A 21410-nucleotide genomic window follows, 5' to 3' on the forward strand; every position below is an offset into this window, starting at 1 on the left:
ACAAAAAACAGGTGTCGCATTCACATAGAGGACTTCGTTGATTCTTTTTTCTTTTTTTTTTTTTTTTAACTTTTTAGAAGTGTATTTATTTTGAGAGAGGGAGCGTGAGTGAGCAGGGGAGGGATAGAGAGGGAGAGAGAGGATCCTAACCAGGCTCCGCACTGTCCGCACAGAGCCCAGTGTGGGTCTGGAGCTCACGAATGGTGAGATCCTGACCTGAGCCGAAACCAAGAGTTGGATGCTTAACCAACTGAGTCACCCAGGTGGCCCCTGTTGTTTCTTCTTTTAACTTCTATTATGAATCTAGAAAAATGTTAATTTTTTTGGCTTAATAGAAATTTATTTTAACCTTAATTAACCTCTTTAAGTTTATTTATTTTTTTTGAGAGAGAGAGAACAAGTGGGGGAGGAAGAGAGAGAGGGAGACAGAGAATCCCAAGCAAGCTCTGCACTGTCAGTGCAGAGTCCGACGCAAGGCTCGAACTCACGAACTGTGAGATCATGACCTGAGCTGAAATCAAGAGTTGGACGCTTAACCCACTGAACCATCCAGGCACCCCCTTAATTAACTTCTTTAAAGCTCTGTCTCCAAATATAGTCACATTCTGATGGAGTTCTGGGGTTTAGAGCTTCAACATATGAATTTGGGTGGGAGAGACCTTTTAGCCTGTAACACCCTGTCAGTAACAGTATTTGAAACTCTGATATGAAATACTCAGATCAGGCACATCTTAAGCTCCTTCTAAGATTCTCTGGATTCTTTAGCGGCTTTGGCAGCTTGTTCTGTTTCAGCTGCTGCTCCAGCCTTCCTCTTCTGTTTGTGACTACATGGTTTCACTGCCTGGAGGTGACCATTCACTGAGACCTGCTGCAGAGCCTGACTGATCAGTTGTCACCCTGAGTTTCTGGCCTCTCCTCCTCCCCTGGGACCTGGATGAGATGCTGTGTGGTGGGGCATGGGATCTCATTTCTGGCACAGCAACCAAAGGGGCCAGATGATGCAACCCAGAAATGCAGAGAGGTTAAGTCCCCATTGAAGCAAACTTTTTTTTATTTAAAAAAATGTTTATTTAAAAATTCTGTTTATTAAACAGAGAGGGAGAGGGAGACACAGAATCTGAAGCAGGTTCTAGGCTCTGAGCTGTCAGCGCAGAGCCTGACACGGGGCTTGAACTCATGAACTGTGAGATCATGACCTGAGCCAAAGTTGGACACTTAACTGACTGAGCCACCCAGGTGCTCCGAAGCAAACTTTTTTTTTAATTGAAGTATAATTGACATACAATATCCTATCAGTTTCAGCTGTATATCATGGTGATTTGATGTTTTTATATGTTATAAAAATATCTCCACAATAAGTCTAGTTACAAAGTTAATTTTTAAATAAGATTATTTAAGGTAAAGCTGGTATACCAGTATGACACTTACCCAAGACCAGTGGGTAAACAAGAAGCTTGTCTCTAAATTTGTCCCTCGTAGTTCATCTTTCTCTTTTTTAAGTTTATTTATTTTGGGAGAGAGAGAGAGAGTGCAAACAGGGGAGGAGCAGAGAGAGAAGGAGAGATAATCCTAAGCAGGCTCCGTGCTGTCAGCGCAAAGCCCAACGCGGGGTTCCATCTCATGAACTGAACCGTCGTCAGGTCGTGATCTGAGCCGAAATCAAGGAGATCAAGAGTTAGGTGCTCAACCAACTGAGCCACCCAGTCGTCTCCCCTTGTAGTTCATCTTAAATGTTAGCACAAAAACATTCTTTTTATTTGATTGTATTATTTGCACCTGAGATTTTATAATCACTTATACCTGTGCACTTAATCCTTTGTGCTCTTTGGAGATTTTCTCCCGTTGCCCTCAGTTTAAGGAACTTCAATTCTTAGGAGCATCTGGGTGGCTCAGTCGGTTGAGTGTCCGACTTCAGCTCAGGTCAGGATCTCACGGTATGTGGGTTCGAGCCCCGCCTCGGGCTCTGTGCTGACAGCTCAGAGCCTGGAGCCTGCTTTGGATTCTGTGTCTCACTCTCTCTCTGCCCTTCCCCCACTCACGCTCTGTCTCTCTCTGTCTCAAAAATAAATAAAATGTTAAAAAAAAAAGGAACTTCAATTCTTAGACTTTCCTCTGTTTAGAAACTAGGCTATAACTTCTGCTGTAGGCAGTTGAACTAAGCCTGCACAACCTTTTTATGTTTTCTGCTTGTAAACCTACAGTTTGAATTTCTTTCTAGTGATATTTCACTGTGCCAGGCTTTTTTCCCCCTTGTTAAACAAAAGCATTTGTCTCATATTCTCATATTAACTAGTTTATTGATCATTGATCAAAATACCTATAACTTCTAGAAAATCTGTTTCATATGTGTAATAGTGCCAATAATTCAAAAGTAAATAGCCATCTGAGAATAAAAAAATGTCAACATTCATTAACTAAAGTTTATGAATTCCCATGAGAACCTCTCAGGCCAGCATTCATCTTTGCTGTTTTAGAGAGTATCTTAATTAGTTTGGTTGTCTGGCTCTATAGTTCATGGAGTTCCTGTTAGACCTGTGGTCAGTATAGCTTATGATATATAGCAGGTGCAAGGCTAGAGACATAACACAATAGGTGGGTAGATGTAAGGGAGCCTCTATCTCTTTTGCTGACTTTTTACCTCCCATTACCCCTGTCATCATGGGATGGTTTGTTCTATTACAGAGACTTTATCTAATAGTTGTATGTTAGAGACTTTTAAATAGGCTTACCTTCCCTACTGAGCTCTTCAAACTCACTATATTTAAAACTGAATTTATTTACCCTTTTAAAATCTTGTGTTCTTTCTTTATCATTTAGTTAACTAAGAAATGGGTCCTCTTTTGACTCTCCCTTCTTTTCACCCTTTATACTTAGTTGATTAAAAAATCTAGTCCATTCTACCTAGAAATATTGGTTCTCCCTTTGTTTCTATTGCCCATGCCCCAACCTATCACTTTTCTGATCATTGTCTCCTGACTAGTTTTCTGTTTCCCTTTCCAGAGTTATTCTCCATGTTCTTACTGTAGTTTTCTTTCTAATGCAAATCTAATGTTGTTATTTCTTCCCCTTTCCTAATGATGAATCTAGACAAAACATCTGCACTCTATATCCCTCTGCTTGTCTGGTTTTTCCTGCAGCCTGGCAAATTCTTATTCACGTGTGGTAGTTATTAGTATTATTCCACCAGTATTCTGATGGCTCTCTTCTGGCACATGGTAGTATTGTGCTTCTCTGCCTCCTTCCCCCACACTGAAATTAGGCATAGTCCAGGGTGTCGCAACCTCAGCACTGTTGACATTTTGGGTTGGCTAAATTGTTGTTGTGGGTTGCTGTCTTGTGCATTGTAGGATGTTTAGCAGTAGCTCTAGCCTTTACCTACTTGACCCCCAGTAGTACTTTTCCTCCTACCTCCCTATTGCAGTTGTGACAATCAAAAATTTCTTTAAACATTGCCAAAAGTCCCCTGAGAGAGTTTTTTCCTGGTTGAGAACCACTGACGTGGCCTTTTAACTTTGGCCAATCAAATGTGAACAGAAGTGATAGCCTTTAAAAGACAGTATGTGTTGGGGCGCCTGGGTGGCTCAGTCGGTTGAACTTCTGACTTCAGCTCAGGTCATGATCTCATGGTTCGTGAGTTCGAGCCCCGCGTCGTGCTCTGTGCTGACGGCTCAGAGCTGGAGCCTGCTTCAGATTCTGTGTCTCCCTCTCTCTCTGACCCTCCCCCACTCATATTCTGTCTCTCAAAAATAAATAAACATTAAAAAAAGTTTTTTAAAAGACAGTACGTGAGTTACCCTATCTTTCCTCTTGCCATTTAAGGACATAGGTAGTGATGGAGTCTTTGTTAGCCTGATCCCTGAAAGATGTTAGTGAGCAGTGACCTTTTTATCTGTGATGGACATACAGTTTAGTTTATTCAGAAAATAAACCTTTGTTTTAAGCCACTGATATTTTGAGGGTTGGTGGTTGCTGCAGCCTAGCCTAGCCTAGCCTGATACATCATGCTCAGACTTACTTTAACTCTGGACTTCCATCCTTTCTCACTTATGGTCCTGAATCACTTTAGTACCTACCTCTATTAGCATCTCTTACTTAGTGTAGTAATATTTTGGATCTTCTAGATTAGTGGTTCTCAGTGGAGTAAGTAGTGCTGTTTAAGGGATGTTGTGGAAATTAGTGAGAGGAACTTTGGTAGATGAGGGTAAGGGATGCCATCCTGTAATGTGAGGTTCTGTGAAGAATTACCAATGCATCTTGTAGCACTTTGACATGCCCCAGAAATTCATGTAGGAGGAAAATGTTATAACTAGCTTACTATCTGACTCCATCTTAACGTATAGTCAGTTTTTCAGGAATTAAGTTTCTCTTAATTCTTTTTCTTACAGTTTTTTTTTAATGTTTATTTATTTTTGAGAGAGAGCATGAGTTGGTGAGGGGCAGAGAGAGAGGGAGACACAGAATCCGAAATGGGCTCCAGACTCAGAGCTGTTAGCACAGAGCCCAATGCGGCAATCGAACTCACGAACCATGAGATCATGACCTGAGTCGAAGTTGGACGCCCAACCGACTGAGCCACCCAGGCGCCCCATCTTAATTCTTTTTCTTAAATTGAAGTTGTTATGTTTGGCACTTTATCAAGAATTCACCATTTGCGGAAATCCGTCTCACCATCTGCAGTGCCATTGTGCTGTTGGAGTTGCCAAAACACCACACCTCTCTTGGAAGGTGTGAATTTGTCATAATTATGCTGTCATAATTAAAGTATTGTTAAATTTTTAAAAATACGTGTGTTAGAACTTTGTTTCAGAATAACTGAGAGGAGGTAATATAAATTATTTGTTAACAAAAATGGGATATTTGGTAGAGTTGAGAACCACTTTCTGATTATGTGCTACTTTTTGTATCTGGAGTGCTTTGTGCATATTTTAGATACAGTGTTTGTTGAATTGGTCAATTTATGGTTCCTAGATTGCTTTTTTTTAAAAATTTTTTTTTCAACGTTTATTTATTTTTGAGACAGAGAGAGACAGAGCATGAACAGGGGAGGGGCAGAGACAGAGGGAGACACAGAATCGGAAACAGGCTGCAGGCTCTGAGCGGTCAGCACAGAGCCCGACGCGGGGCTCGAACTCACGGGCCGTGAGATCATGACCTGAGCCGAAGTCCCGAAGTCGGATGCTTAACCGACCAAGCCACCCAGGCACCCCCCCTAGATTGCTTTTATATACACTGTTGCATTTGATTACCGTAGAGAATCTGTAAAGTTGTTCCCATTTTACAGATAAGATAATTGAAAAACATATTAACTTGCCCAGTCATACTGCTAGAGTTTTAATCAGAACTTACAGTTTTGTTTATACCGTCCTAGTACCTTTGTCTATCATTCCGTACCACTTGTAAAAAATTGTAATCCAGAGCTGTTTAACGTAGGAAAGCACGTATATATCCCTGTTGGTATTATTTTATCTTTTAAAGATGTGTACTTATTTTGAGAGAGAGAGAGAGAGAGCACGAGTTGGGGAGAGGCAGAGAGCGAAGGAGAGAGAGAATCCCAAGCAGCCTGGCATTGTCAGTGGCTGTCAGCACAGAGCCCAACTTGAGGCACGATCTCACAACTCATGAGATCATGACCTAAGCCGAAAGCAAGAGTCCGATGCTTAACTGTGACTGAGCCGCCCAGGAGTCCATGTATTATTTTTTATGCAAGGAACTTTATATTATGTTTTAGGCACTTGTGATCATAGGAAATCAACAAGGATAAAATCGAGAACATGGTGCCTAAGAAAGTTTTCAAAGGAAACTGTTAAAACAGTTTCTAAGATACCATTAGGTCCCAAATAGCTTAAGTTTTAGGAATGGTAACATCTGGGTGTGGGGAAATAATTACACTCAAATTCTTTAATTATAAATTGGTGCAAATCTTTTGGAATGTAATATCAGAAAATGAATTTAACAACAAAAATTTTGTATTCTTTAAAATTTGTTGCAAGGAAATGCCACAGAATAAAAAAGCTATAGTCACTCCATATTTGCCTCATGTATGTCAGGAAGTGTGCATGGTGCTGGGAATTTCTAAGGTGAGAAAGTTTTGCTGTTTTCTTGAACTTCTAGATTTGTGGCAACAGTGTAAGACAAAGACGTAATCATATAACTGTAATATAACATGTTGGGTTGTAATTGGGGTGTGTTTTAAATTTGAGGGAGGGAATCAATTAACATACCAGGAATACACAGTAAACATACCAGGAAAGTCATTCTCCAGATTGGTGGGGAGAGGAGACATTTAAGCTGCAATTTGAAGGATAACTAGGACTTAGCCATGTGGATAAAATGAGACTGGATGTTTTAGACAAAAGAAATAGCACGAGCATGGATCTGACAGTGCATACAGAAATGCATCCATTTGACTGTAAGGAGCACTCACAAGTGCTAGGAGTTGGGCACATCTAATGAATGAGACAAGTACAGTCCCTGTACTGTAGATCTTTCAGTCTAGATCTTAAAATTGTTGTGATGTTGGCATTCAGAAATTTCAAACTGGTGGTTCTCTTGGGCCAGCTTTTTTTTTTTTTTATTGCTATTAACTATATTGTCAAATTGGTTTCCATACAGCACCCAGTGCTCATCCCAGCAGGTGCCCCCCTCAGTGTCTTGGGCCAGCCTTGAGTTGAAGGTGTGTTGTGTTTGGCATACACGGTGGTTTTTCTCTCCTCCTCTTCCTTCCTCCCCTTTCTCCACAAATAAGTTGCTGATACTTAAAAATAAGATTTTATATACAAATGGGCATTGGAGATCGGTTAGCAGTGGTCTAGCATTCTCAAACGCCACGTCCATGGGAAGTGAATAGTGTTTACCCATTTTTGATGGGTGTGCACTTGTGCTCCTCAATACTTTTCTTTAAATCCGAGATATTTATATAATTTGCCTGGCTCCTGTAGAGGAGTTGTGAGTCCTGAATGAGTGATTTACTTCTGTCCTTGCCCTTCTGAATTTTCTTTTACAAGTTTTAATAGAAATACAGAAACATGAGTAATGTGTTATGGGAAAATCTTCTTTTAAAGTAAACATTCTAGTACTCAGACTATAAACACTAAACATTTTAGTACTCACACTGTAGCTGCTTTTTACTGAACATTATGTGCTAGGCATTTCATGTAGTTTTTCTCCCTTGAGCTCTGTGTACTCCTTTTCAGCCACGTTCAGAGTTTAACTTAATCTGTCCAACTACCTAGTGTGACAGCTGGGATTCTAACCCAGGTCTCTGACTCCCAACGTCCCCCACCACCCCAGTCAGGTAATCTTGGGTTATTCAGAAAATCTACCTTCAACATGTATTTATTGAATGTGGGCAAATGCTTGCTATTCAAAGGTATAAGAAAACGTTCTCTGTATTGGGCTAATTTAGTTGAGAAGACAGGCATTTATGTAAAACAGATAACAATAGAGGGGAACATGAGGTAAATACCAAGTGATTGATAGAAATGCCTAGGAGACCCAAAACTACAACAGCATCAGGGAGAATAGAGAGGAGACTGCTAGAAATGACAAAGGTAGAGAATCATGTAACTTTGTGAGAGAATATGGGGGTAGTAAAAGAGAGAAGTAATGGGGGTAGGAAAAGAGAGAAGGAAGTCAGAGATGACTTATCACGCTTTCCAATGCTGGGTAATTGAGTGGAATTAAATACAGTAAAAGTCATCAGAAGAGTAACAAGCTTTGGTAGAGACTGATGAGTTAGTTTTATTAATTTGGTTGGGGGAGTGCGGGTAGATTAATTTTAGTAAAGCTCTATGCCCAATGTGGGCCTTGAACTCGACCCCAAGAACAAGAGTTACATGCTTTACCGACTGAGCCAGCCAGGTACCCAGGGGGGTAGATTTTTAATGATTCAAGTAAATAGCAAAAGAAAATAAAAGCAGAATAGGCATGGAATAGAATATCATCAGCAAACAAATTAAAAACAGCTCAGCATAAAGTATAGCCTCCACTCCTGCTTTACTTCATTTATTCTTAGACTGATGGCCTTTTCTTATTCCATGTGGGATCTTAAGGTTAGATAAGTTACTTTAGTTTCACACATATTGGATAGATGCTTCACTAATACTCATTTTCTATATTTTGATTTCTGTTGAAAATAACTTACTTTATTACAGGTAAAATCTTTTGAGGAATTAAGTGGTCTTTCATTTTAATAACAACTTTATTGGGGGGTGCCTGGGTGGCTCAGTTGGTTAAGCATCTGACTGCTGATTTTGGCTCAGGGCATGATCTAAGGGCTTGTGAGACTGGGCCCTGTGTTGAGCCCTGTGTCCTGCCCTGTGTCGCATTGGATTCTGTGCTGACAGCACTGAGCCTGCTTGGGACTATCTCTCTCCCCCTTCTTTCTCTGTCCCTGCCCCATGTGCATGGGCTTGCGGCTGTCTGTCTCAAAAATAAATAACCATTAAAAAGAATAGTAACTTTATTGAGATATGATTGATATACTCTAAAATTCACTCTTTTAAAATGTATAATTCAGTGGTTTTCATATAGTGATAGAGTTGTGCAACTATCACCATTATCAATTTTAGGATATTTTATTAGGCCTAAAAGAAACTCCATATCCTTCGGAGTTGCCTCTGGCAACCACTAATCTACTTTTTCTTTGTATGCATTTGCCTGTTCAGATATTTCTTGTAAATGGGATTATACGATATGTGGCCTTTTGTGACTGGCTTTTTTCACTTAGCATGTATTCCAGGTTCATCCATGTTTTAGCATGGTAATGGTACTTCATTCTTTTTTATGACTGAATAATGTTTACATTGTATGGATATATATACTCATTTATTTTATTTATTTTTAAAAAAATTTTTTTTTCAACCTTTATTTATTTTTGGGACAGAGAGAGACAGAGCATGAACAGGGGAGGGGCAGAGAGAGAGGGAGACACAGAATCAGAAACAGGCTCCAGGCTCTGAGCCATCAGCCCAGAGCCCGAGGCGGGGCTCGAACTCCCGGACCGCGAGATCGTGACCTGGCTGAAGTCGGACGCTTAACCGACTGCGCCACCCAGGCGCCCCTATATACTCATTTAAATAGTCATTAGTTAATGGACATTTGTATTACACTTCTGGCTGTTACGAATGATAACTGCTGTGAACATTTATGTACAGGTTTTTGTGTGGACATAGGCTTTCAGTAATCTTGGGTAGAATTGCTAAGTGTGGAATTCCTGGGTCATACGGTAACTCTGTGTTTCACATTCTGAGGAATTGTCAAACTACTTTTCAAAGTGGCTGTACCATTTTGCAGTCCCGCCAGCAGTTGGATGAGGGTACCGTTTCTCCACTTCCTCACCAATATTTATGATTATCTACCCTTTTGCTTTACTCAACCTAGTGAATGTGAAGTGGTATCTCCTTGTGTTTTTGATTTGCATTTCCCTGTTGACTAGTGATATTAGCATATTTCATATGCATATTGGCCATTCTTTGGAGAGAGGAGTATTAGAATCCTTTGCCCATTTAAAAATTTGTGTTCATCTTTTTTTTACTGTTGCCAGTGGTCTCTTATAACAAAGATGGGTGTTTTTAACTGATAAACAGCATTTCGTATCAGGTGATGGTAAATTTTTCATGTGTATGATGGTAGACATTTAGGTTTAACTAGTCAATCAAGCGTGTTTTAAAGTGCTGGTCTTCATTAGTAATCATTTTAAAAAGTTATGTTAAGATTTAACTTTAGGGTGACTAGTTCAGTCCACAAGACTTGATTGAGTATGCCCCTATAATAATGAGAAGGCCTAACTTTAATATTTTTTTTGAATGTCAGAAACAGCAACATTTTAATTAAGTTATTTAAAACTCTAAGTACAAAATTTAAATTATGTACATTGAGTCTTTGACTTAACTGAAGCAACTCCCTCTTTTCCCAAGTAATTGAATCTACTTTGTGAAATGTGTTTTAATGTCTATGTCTCATTTTTTTTAGGTTATCCTGAATACCACATGCCTAATAATTTTCCTTGCAACGTTAGTCATTGTTTTTCACTGCCTCCAAAAGATCAAAATTTCTCCGGAAATTGGAGACCTATTTGATTTAAAAGAATAACTTTGACAAATGGACAATATGTCTATTACAAATACACCAACAAGTAATGATGCCTGTCTGAGCATTGTACATAGTTTGATGTGCCATAGACAAGGTGGAGAGAGTGAAACATTTGCAAAGAGAGCAATTGAAAGTTTGGTAAAGAAGCTGAAGGAGAAAAAAGATGAACTGGATTCTTTAATAACAGCTATAACTACAAATGGAGCTCATCCTAGCAAATGTGTTACCATACAGAGAACATTGGATGGGAGGCTTCAGGTTAGTCTTGTTCTAGAGTTTTTCTATATGTTTTGTAGTGGCAGATTAAAATATTCTTGCTTTCTCTTACATTACTATTGGATAATTTAATGTTTGCTCCATTTCTTCAGGTACTCTACATCCTGTACCAATATGATTATGGGAATATATGGAAGAATAGATGTTCCTTATAGTAAAGTTATATTTTAAGTTTTTTAATGTTACAAGAAAAAAATTCAAAGTAGAAAATTTGGAAAATAAAAGCAAAAAGCAGAAGAAACCCCATACCTTTAGCACTTTGGTATTCATTTTTGTAGCTTTTTTTCCCTTCTTTTTTTGGTATTATATGTACATTTTAAAAACTGAGTTATATTTGGTCCTTTTATAATTTAGAAATCTGATACTGTATATTTGGTACTTTTATATGAAAAACTCTAAAAGAATTCAAGCATATCTTTAAAATTTAGTATTAAAAGCTTATATCTTATAATTTTTTTAATCTTTCATTTTCAGTGATTATATTTTTTGTATAGAACTATATCATATATCTTCTGTGCTGCGTGTTTTTAAAGAAACATACAGAAATCTTCTGTCATTAGATTTAAAATGTTTATTTCTAGATTTTAGAAATGGGTACTTCAGCAAACTCATACTTTTTTTTTTTTTTTTGCATTTTAAAAACGAGCACAGGTCTCAAAGAAGTAACTTTAGTTCATAAATGTTTCTCACTTATGAGATGGGGGTTATAATACTGACTTTGTAGGATTGTAAGAATTAAATGAGAATATATATTAAGTGCCTTATTTAATGTATGGTCAGTATATTAACTGATGACCAGTAAATGGTTGTTTGTTTTTCCTAGGTGGCTGGTCGGAAAGGATTTCCTCATGTGATATATGCCCGTCTCTGGAGGTGGCCTGATCTTCACAAAAATGAACTCAAACATGTTAAATATTGTCAGTATGCATTTGACTTAAAATGTGATAGTGTCTGTGTAAATCCATATCACTATGAACGAGTTGTATCACCTGGAATTGGTGAGTAGACCTTGCTCTTATCCTTAGATGCACAAAGGGAACAGATCTCAATAATTTGATTTTTCTACATTAAATTATAAATTTGGAGATAGCCCAGTACTTCAACTAAGGTTAAAGAGTCAGATATTCTTAATGAAATATAAATATTTAAATTTGAACTCTAGAACAGATTTGTATTTTGACTGCTAAAATTAAATATACACTATAGCTCATATTCTGCCCATTTAGAACATTATTTTTAAAAAATAAGATGGAAGGCATTATAGGTTGAATAGTTTATGTATTGTCAGTTATAAATAGTAGTATTTATACTACTAATCTTGGATTGAAATGGTTTGTGAAGTAAAATTACATTTTGTAATTTTAAATACAATGGAAAATATTATTGTGGTAATGATTAATGTTTCATTTTCTTTTCCCCTTTAAAAAATTAAGATCTCTCAGGATTAACACTGCAGAGTAATGGTAGGTAATCTGTTTCTTGTAACTTTCTGTTTTCTTTTATCCTGTCCCCTCTATTTTTTATTGACCTAAAATTAGTTTGTGTGAGTTCTGGTAGCATTTTCAAGAAAAATACTTACTGTTTTGGAAATGTAGATTTGGGGGGACATTTATCAGTATTTAAAACTGGATTTAAATAGGCTGTTGGTTCTTTGGATTTGAACTACACTTATGTACCAAAGTGGTCTAAAAAAAAATGATAGGAGAATATAAAACATAAACAATATTTTTTGATTGGTAAAAACAGACTATTTTGGAAGAAAATCTCACAGAGCAGATTAAATGAATATAGATACCGATAATGTCTGGTAATTTAGAGTCATGTATAACATATCCTTTAAAAATACCAATATTCTAATTTTTCTTTGTTTCTAACTTATTTATATATATATAAATATTTTTTCAGTCTTGTTACATTTTGAGTCGATAAAACAAGGCTACTTTAACTTTCATAGATAATTTCCAATTCTGTTTTTAAAAGGAGAGTTTTGAGGTGGGGAAATTAAATCAATGGGGGGGTGTTTTTTGTTTTGTTTTTTAGTATAATATTTGAGAACAGAGTTCTGTTAAAACTTTAGCGCTGTTACTTAGAACGTGTTAATTAACTAAAATTTTTGTAGGAACTAATTAATTTACAGAGAAATTCTGATAAAGAACCACTGTCATCTTAGAAAGGTGTGCTGTTCTGGAGGGAAATCGGTGGGTTGGCACTTCTTGTTGCAGAGTCTTAGGGGTGGGTCAGAACTACCATCCATTTGTTTAACAATCTTAAACAAAATTTAGGAAGAGCATGAAAGTCTACTTGTTTTTATTGTCCATTTTTCTTCTATGTCATGAATAATGGAGGAAGATTCTAGTGCCTTTTGTTACTTGTTAGTGGTTAGTAGGTTTCTGAGAACAGTGGGTTGGTAATGTGGTAGTGGTCTGGGAAGAGTACCTTTAAGATTGGTTCAAGCCCTTGATATTATGTCTTTTATTTTCTTCGAAAGTAAATACCCTTCAGATTTTCACCTTTGTCCATCCCTGCTTTTGGAGAATTAAAGTACTAGGGTTTGGGAGACTGTAGTGATAATTATATCAGAATTTCCTTAGTGGTGGTGGTGGTTGTGAGGAGATCCAATTCTGAGGACTCATCACACTCCTCCCTTACTCTGAAATACTGCTGTCATGAGTAGCTGTTATTGGTCGGATTGTGTGGATGATCAGCTCTTTTTAGTGGCTCTAGGGCTGTTTTAGCCTTGTAGGTCCCCCTAGTGGTGGTTTGTTAAGGCCAGGTTCAGTGGTTCATTTCCTCAGAAAACAACAGATGTTTTTCACAGTCCCTTCTAGATTTGGACAAAGAAATAATACAAAGCCAGGTAAAGAAGAAGTTAAGAAAATGGGATAATTCCTTCACTTTTGAGTTGGAATTTTGGTGATAATCATTTCCAGCTTATTTCCTGTCTTCTATGAAACTTTCCATGACCACATCAGCCTGCATATTCATTTTAAGAAGATTTAATGAGCGTGTATTGCTTGGTACTGTGTTGGGATCTCGGGGTGATAGGATAAGTAAGGTATGTTTTCTCCACTCTAGGTAGCTCATAGTCTAGTGGAGGAAGGAAAAGGAAAAGGTAAATGAGACAGCAAGAGTAGCATCAGAGAAGTGCTGTGGTCGGAGGTGAGCCCAGTGGCTTCAGCTTTTCTGTCCCTTATACATATTCCTTACACTTCATAGGACATTTTCCAGTCACTACAGGTATGACTGCTCTAAAAGTACAATGAAATCATCACAGCTAACACTTACTAAGTACACATTTGTGTCAGGTACTGACTGAGCCAAGTGAATTCAAGTGTTGCACCATTCCCATTATCCCCTCCATGGTAGGTGGCATTGTCCACACTTGATTAGATGAAGATCAAGATGGACAGCTAGGAGAAGCTGGAGTAATGTGTACTCAATATTAGATACTTAAACAATAAAAAAATATTACAGAAGAGTGTAAGTTCTATGAGGGTAGAGATTTTTCTTTTGTTTATTAATATATCCCAAGTGCTAGAACTGTACCTGGAACATAAGTGCTCAATAAATATTTACTCAGTGGATGAATTTGTGGAATGCTAGTCCATAAAGAGAAATACTTAATAGTTTGGTGTCTGTTTTTCTGGACTTAAAAAATATATACTATATGTTTTTTAATTTTATTTTTTTGAATAGGCAATACATGGTCCATAAATCAAAATACTATAAAAAGGTATACAGTGAAAAGAAGTGCTCCCACCCTTGCCCCCATTCCCCCCTACCTCAGGTAATCACTTTTATTAGTTTCTGGTGTTTCCTTCCAGGGTTTCTTTACGCAAAAATACATGTATTATTTCCCTCCTTTCTTAAATAAAAAGCATATTGTGCACTTGTTCCGGACCTTGCTTTTTAAATTACGTGATGTGATTTTTTAAACATGCATGTGATCATAGTGTACAATAGTGTTTTGTAACCTACTTTTTTTCTTTTGCAAAAAAGTATATTGCAGACATCTATCCTTGATACCTACAGTTTCACCTAAAGAGACTTGTAGTCAGGTAGAAGTCTCAAGCTTACATTTGGGGAAGGTTTAGTCAATGTATTAGGCAAAAAAAAATATTATGAGGCATAAAGTAGGATTTAATTGTTACAACTGCACATTAGGCCGAAGAGTCCACTGAAAAGCAAAAGCGATGAATATCAAGTTGACCAACTGTTTCCTCAAATCAGTAGCTTTCTCTTTATGTACTAGTAATACCAGTATCTGATAAAAAGATCCTAGTCAGTATAACAACAAAAACTCTAAAATGTCCAGGAATTAAATAGAGATGTCAGGATCTATATGAAGAAAATTATAGAACTTTGTTGAATGACATAATTTTTTTGAAAGATTGAATAAATACAGTAATATTCACTTTGTGTCCCAAATGATTTTTTCTTGAATTTTTATGATTTGGCCAACATTAGTGATGAATGGTTGGGTCCAGTTTTTTCTTTTTTCACTTATACATAGTGATGTGTTAAGCATCCTTTTGGTTATCTTTTTGTTTCCCTAGAATTTTTTCATTTTTAAAAATGTTTTTAAATTAAATTTTATTTTGTTAAGTGTTTGTTTTGAGAGAGCAAGCACAAGCAGGGGAGGGGAAGAGCAAGAGAGAGGGAGAATGAATCCCAAGCAGGCTCTGCACTGTCAGCGCAGAGCTGGAGGTGGGGCTCAAACCCATACACTGTGAGATTATGATCTGAGCATAAACCCAAGAGTCAGACACTTAACTGACTGAGCCACTCAGGTGCCCCTCCCTAGAATTTTTTAAAGAAAAACTTTTGGGAACGGGATTTTTTGGTCTTAACTATATCGGTGTCTGCATGACTTTTGATGTATGAAAAAGCCCTTTAAGAGATTGTACACAGTAATTTGAACAATGGCTTATTCTTTTAAATATTCTCAATTAAAAAAAAAGGTCATGTTGGGGCACCTGGTTGGCTCAGTCTGTAGATTACACAACTCTCAGGGTTGTGATCTCAGGGATCTTAGGGTCATGAGTTCAAGCCCCACTTTGGGCATGGAGCCTACTTAAAAAAAAAAAAGCCATGTAACTAATTGGTATTTATGTATAATCAATGTTTTCAAAAACTGACATAAGGGAAACACAAAGGGTGCTGGATGTTGATTCTTAATGGAAAAGAGGATGTCTTCTTGTGGACTGTTAATTGATTATTCTAAGAGAACCTAGTATTAGAATTCTGTGGGTTGTAAAATTATGGGGTAGTTTTAGTTTAGAAGCAGTAAAGGGTTGTTTGCTAAAGACAAAAAGCATACCCTAAAACAAATAGGGAGGTTCTGGGCAGAGAACAGTTGACATTATCAGTGCAGTCTAAGTTTTCTTTTTTTCCTTGAGGAAAAGGCAGCTTTCCCTAATTTGTTAAAGGAAAAGTGTTGTTGTATCAGCTAGAGTCTAGGTTTGCTTAAGGCGTAACCACATAGGTGAAAGATGTTGATTATTGGGTTTTTTCACACCATATGTTTATCAAACATCATTTGATTTGGGTTTCTAGAAGGAAATTTCAGTTTGACTTACCATTTAGGATTTTTCTTTTTGGTTCTAACCCTGGAGGGGACGGACATTGAATACGTTTCAATCTTTGAATGCATGACACTTAACAATAAGTCTAAATCCTGGAATTGGATAGCTATCAGATCCCACTCATTTCTACAGTGTGAAATTAGCAAGAAGATACAGCTAATTACTTGATCTCAATTTGGTCTTCTCATCTGGATAAACATTTTCCCCAGCCATTTGGTTTTCATCTAACTCCTGTGTTTAAGATGATTATTACCGGGGCGCCTGGGTGGCTCAGTCGGTTAAGTGTCCGACTTCGGCTCAGGTCATGATCTCGTGGTGCGTGAGTTTGAGCCCCGCGTCGGGCTCTGTGCTGACAGCTCAGAGCCTGGAGCCTGTTTCGGATTCTGTGTCTCCCTCTCTCTCTGACCCTCCCCTGTTCATGCTCTGTCTCTCTCTGTCTCAAAAATAAATAAACATTAAAAAAAAAAAGATTATTATTACTTCTAGGTTAATCAATAAACTAAGGAATACCTCTTCAGGATCATTGCTGGAAGTTGTTGGGAGTATAGTCTATCTTCACATTTCTGGGGGGTCTGTCAGATTGATTGGTAAAATATATTTGATGTCACTATTTCTAAATGCATAGTTTTTGTTGATAAAGTAGTATTCTTTTCAAATATTATGAAAAAATTCTGAGTTAGAGTTATTTACATTATAGTTAATTTTAGGTGTTATTACAATACAAGATTTTTTTTTCTGGTAACAGAAGCTTATAAAATTTTTAAATGTGTTTACTTTTTTATATAGCTCCACCAAGTATGTTGGTGAAGGATGAATATGTTCATGACTTTGAAGGGCAGCCATCATTATCCACTGAAGGTCATTCAATTCAAACCATCCAGCATCCACCAAGTAATCGTGCCTCAACGGAGACATACAGCACCCCAGCTCTGTTAGCTCCATCTGAGTCTAATGCTACCAGCACCACCAACTTTCCCAACATTCCTGTGGCTTCCACAAGTGAGTAGTAGAATCCAGTGTAGTCAGCAAGTTGAGTTTCCCTATTTAATATTTACATGTAGTCACTTGGAGGAAACTCCAAGTAAAAATTAAAAGTAATGTGATATCTTTTATAGGAAAAAAGTATTAAAAAGGTCTTTCAGTTGGTCCTAGAAAAAATGGTGTTTGTAATTTTGCAATTTACTTAAAAAAATTTTTTTAATGTTTTAGTTTTGAGAGAGAGTGTGGGCAGGGAAGGGGCAAAGAGAGAGGGGTATAGAGGATTTGAAGTGGGCTGTATGCTGACAGCAGAAAGCCTGATAGGGCTCGAACTCATGAACCTCGACATTGTGACCTGAGCTGAACTCACAAACTGTGAGATAGTGACTTGAGGTGAAGTCGGACACTAAAGCGACTGAACCACCCAGGCTCCCCTACTTAAGTGTTTTTATGTTGATGTACAGTCAACTTGGAATTTAAGTAATAACTTTGATTATAATATTGATTTAAATTAATGGTCAATTTGTACTACCTCTACTACTACATGCAGAAGTAAGAATTGTCTTGAGCTTTCAGGTATGTTTTAGAGAAGTGTTTCAGTAGTTAACAAGTAGTTTTGGACCAAGATGTTTGTAAACATTTCTGTTAATGGAATTGCAAGCTTTACTTTAATCAGTTTTTATTTTTTATCTGGCAGAATATTACTTTATAATAGCCGTTTCAGTCTCCCTTGTACAAATTTAGAAAAAAGGATCTTGATAAAGTTGTTCATAACTTATATCCCTTAAGATAGACATTATGTATTTTAGTCAACTTTGAAATAAAGCTAAATTCTGTGTATCTTTTTTTTTTTTAACAAATTTTTCTAAAAGGCTCTTCGTGATAGAGATACACCATCTTCTCTGCTACATTATAGAGACAGAGGGATATTAGGTTTATCTTTTCTTGGGCCTGATCAGGGCAATAATGATTCTGTTCTTTTTTTTTTTTTTTTTTTAATTTTTTTAACGTTTATTTATTTTTGAGACAGAGACAGAGCATGAACGGGGGAAGGTCAGAGTGAGGGAGACACAGAATCTGAAACAGGCTCAAGGCTCTGAGCTGTCAGCACAGAGCCCAATGCGGGGCTTGAACTCACGGACCGCGAGATCATGACCTGAGCTGAAGTTGGCCGCTTAACCGACTGAGTCACCCAAGCGCCCTTTAATATTGTTCTTTAATATTGTTGTTTATTTGCAGTCACCAAATGTTGCATGGTTTGCTGTTTGGCAAGTGGAGTCGCTTTTTTTTTTTTTTTTTTTTAAACTAATTACAGAGCAGGGTCTTGGCATGTATAAGGTGTTATTTGCACCTGGTTGCTAAGGAGAGTGTATCTCAGCCCACATCAGCAGTAGATTGTTGATAGATCTGGACTAATACTTTGTTAGCTGCCACCAAAGGAAGCATTATTCTATTTAATATCAAATGAGATTCAGAATAGAAATTTGATCTTTGGAATAAATGGGGGACTAATTTCTATAATTGAGTTTACAAGTAAAGTATACCAAATATCCTCCCTTTAATTTGTTTTACCTCTTCACCAAAATGTATGTAGCAACATATTTTGGATTTGCTACCTGAGATGACGGTCTCACCATAGACAGCATATTCTAAGTGGATCTTATAGTTTAAGCATATACTTTAGAGCCTGGGCCCTCTTAATCACTTAGTGCTTCTATTATCTGTCTACTCTTTATTTACCAATTTGGGAATATAGTTTACAGAGTGGTCAGTGATGGATAATAAAAGAAAGCACATTATAGCCAGCCAAGCATAGATTAGTGATAGAGTACAGCCACTTACTTTTATTGATATTATCTGGAGATTAAATTTGTATGCCTTTGTTGATGCTTGCTAAAGTGACTTCATTCTAACTGTTCTATTCCCTAGAGCCAAGTCTATTGAAAACCAGGAAAAGTGATATGAATGAAATGCAGATAGTTTTTCTTGGTATTTTTTAGATATATTTTCATAGTCGAATCGTGATTTTTAAAGAATTTGTTTCAAAATGTTCTGTAGATCTCAAAAAAATGTATTGATAGGATTAAAAGAAAAGAAATTGGACAAAATAGGGGAATTGGAAGACTATTTCAGGGGCTCCTGGGTGGCTCAGTTGGTTAAGCGTCTGACTTCATCTCAAGTCATCATCTCCCAGTTTGTGGGTTTGAGCCCTGTGTCGGTCTCTGCACTGGGGGTGTGGAGCCTGCTTGGAATTCTCTCTCTGTCCTTGTCTCTCTCTGTCCGTTCCCCACTTGTGCTCTCTCAAAAATAAATAAACTTAAAAAAAAAAAAAAGGACGACTTTTTCAAATAAGCTTATCTAGGTGTATTGTTTAATTTCATCTTACACACTTGGAATTGTGTAATAGAAATATTCAGTACCGATAACAACCTGTGTTCATTTGGCACTTGAATATCTTCAGTTTTTTTTTTTTTAAGTATCTGTAAATTAAGATAATCTCATTTCTCTTATATAGGGACGCTTTTTGTAAGGTAGCTAAGAATCTGACATGTACAGTTGTTAAAAGCAAGAGTAAAAATGTCATTAACATTTGAAGATAACTTGGAAAAAATTTTGGGGGATGAGTAGGAAGGGAGGTTTCTAAAAACATCATGTTTAAAAATAAATAATTGGGGAGTATTGAAATAATCTCTTTAACTTTTAATTTTATAATCCTAGCCTTAAGGAAATGTGATTTGTAGAGAGGAGAAAAATGTTCCTTTTCCTTGATACTTTGATCTATGGTGTCATTTCCTTTTGTGTATCTTGATTATATTCCCATTTAGATGAGAAAAGATTGAAGTTATGTCAGTGATAGATAACAACTGTGAAATTTCATTGCTTTCCAAATGGAATAAACAATTGACTTCATTAATGCTTGCTTAAAGAAATCAAGCATTTTCCACTTAAAAAAAAAAAAGGCCTTAAAAATGTAGGTCATTGGGTCGCTTGGCTGGCCTGGTTGGTGGGGCATGTGACTCTTGATCTTGGAGTTGTGGGTTTGAGCCCCACGTTGAAGATAGAGATTACTTAAGGAAAAAAAAAAAAACAATAAAATCTTTTAAAAAATGTAGGTCAGTAAGCAATATTGTAGAATGGTTTTGAATAGAATAGAAGCCACAGGAGTCTTACTCCTTCTGGTATATTACATATAGAAAGAGTAAGTAATTTCTTGTAAATCCAGGAATATGGTAGTGTTCTTGGAAAGAGATGATTTTTGGTTTTTAAAAGTACATGAAAAAATTTCAAAGTAGACTTCGAGTTTGTTGTGGTTTTTTGTTTTTTGGGTTTTTTTTTTTTGTTATCTTTTTTTTGTGTGTTTTTTTTTTTGTTTGTTTTTTTGGTTTTTTTTTCGGTGGTTTTTCGTTTTTGTTTTTGTTTTTGTTTTTACTAGCAATGCTCTATTGATTTAACAGTGAAGCTTGAACTTTTCTAAACTTCACCTTACCCATCACATTCCATTTAAAAGATTTGCCTGCTCTGCTTTTCTTTTATCAAACCATAGCATTTTGCCATTACCAGTACCAGTGCTGATGATAATGAATTTCTAGTTTTCAACATTTTCTTGAGCCTGGACTTTTGGAGTCCTAATTAGAAGGGTCTAGAGCTAGATGGCATGGCCAGTGATGAGCTGATGTGCTTCTAAAGTTACTGTGATAGGCTAGACACGTAGTGGGATTTTGCTGGCACGTGAAGAATATTAATGAAGGAAAAGGCCTCTAAAATTAGCTAGGCATTACTTTAAGGTAGAATAATTTCCAACTTTTTCAAGTTAAGGTTTGCCTTCATAGATGACTTTAGGGTTTGTTATTTGATAGACCATGGACTAGTTCCACTTTTTGCCCATCTTTATAGCTTCGATCATCAGTTATAGTTGGTCCTTCATTTACTGTATAAAAACGCAGGATTGCATCTAAAAATGTACCGTATTAATGTCTTCTTGTTCCTCTAGGTCAGCCTGCCAGTATACTGGCAGGCAGCCATAGTGAAGGATTGTTGCAGATAGCTTCAGGGCCTCAGCCAGGACAGCAGCAGAATGGATTTACTGGTCAGCCAGCTACTTACCATCATAGTATGTACATGCTTTTTAAAATCTTTTAAGTAGTTGAGAAAAAATAGGCAGACTTTATAAAAGCAAATTAATCCATGTGGGCCTTAATTTTTAGACAGCACTACCACCTGGACTGGAAGTAGGACTGCACCATACACACCTAATTTGCCTCACCACCAAAACGGCCATCTTCAGCACCACCCGCCTATGCCGCCCCATCCCGGACATTACTGTAAGCTCTTGTTTTTGTTTTAAGGGCCTTTTCTTTTTGAGAACTTGTTTTCTTTCTGTTTTTTTTAAATGTTTTTACATCTTTTATTCATCTTACAATTTAGTTTCATTAAATGATTACTGCTTTTCAGCATTTTGGTAAAAACAGTATTATTTAC

The 21410-nt window shown here is 37.0% G+C and overlaps 1 protein-coding gene across 6 annotated transcripts in view; it reads left to right on the top strand.

Moving 5' to 3' along the window:
- Window positions 1-21410, top strand: part of SMAD4 (SMAD family member 4) — a 109630-nt gene that overhangs the window by 57231 nt on the left and 30989 nt on the right. For all 6 annotated transcript variants that reach the window (XM_019815278.3, XM_023242002.2, XM_045042306.1 and 3 more), the window contains exons 2-7: window positions 9973-10350; window positions 11192-11366; window positions 11802-11831; window positions 16740-16952; window positions 20923-21042; window positions 21137-21253. In XM_019815278.3, the coding sequence (XP_019670837.1) occupies window positions 10102-10350; window positions 11192-11366; window positions 11802-11831; window positions 16740-16952; window positions 20923-21042; window positions 21137-21253 (904 nt within the window). In that variant the 5' untranslated portion in view covers window positions 9973-10101. The remainder of the gene's footprint in view (window positions 1-9972; window positions 10351-11191; window positions 11367-11801; window positions 11832-16739; window positions 16953-20922; window positions 21043-21136; window positions 21254-21410) is intronic.

This window comes from Felis catus, chromosome D3 (assembly GCF_018350175.1).
Source record: "Felis catus isolate Fca126 chromosome D3, F.catus_Fca126_mat1.0, whole genome shotgun sequence".
In the NCBI taxonomy this organism is placed as follows: domain Eukaryota; kingdom Metazoa; phylum Chordata; class Mammalia; order Carnivora; family Felidae; genus Felis; species Felis catus.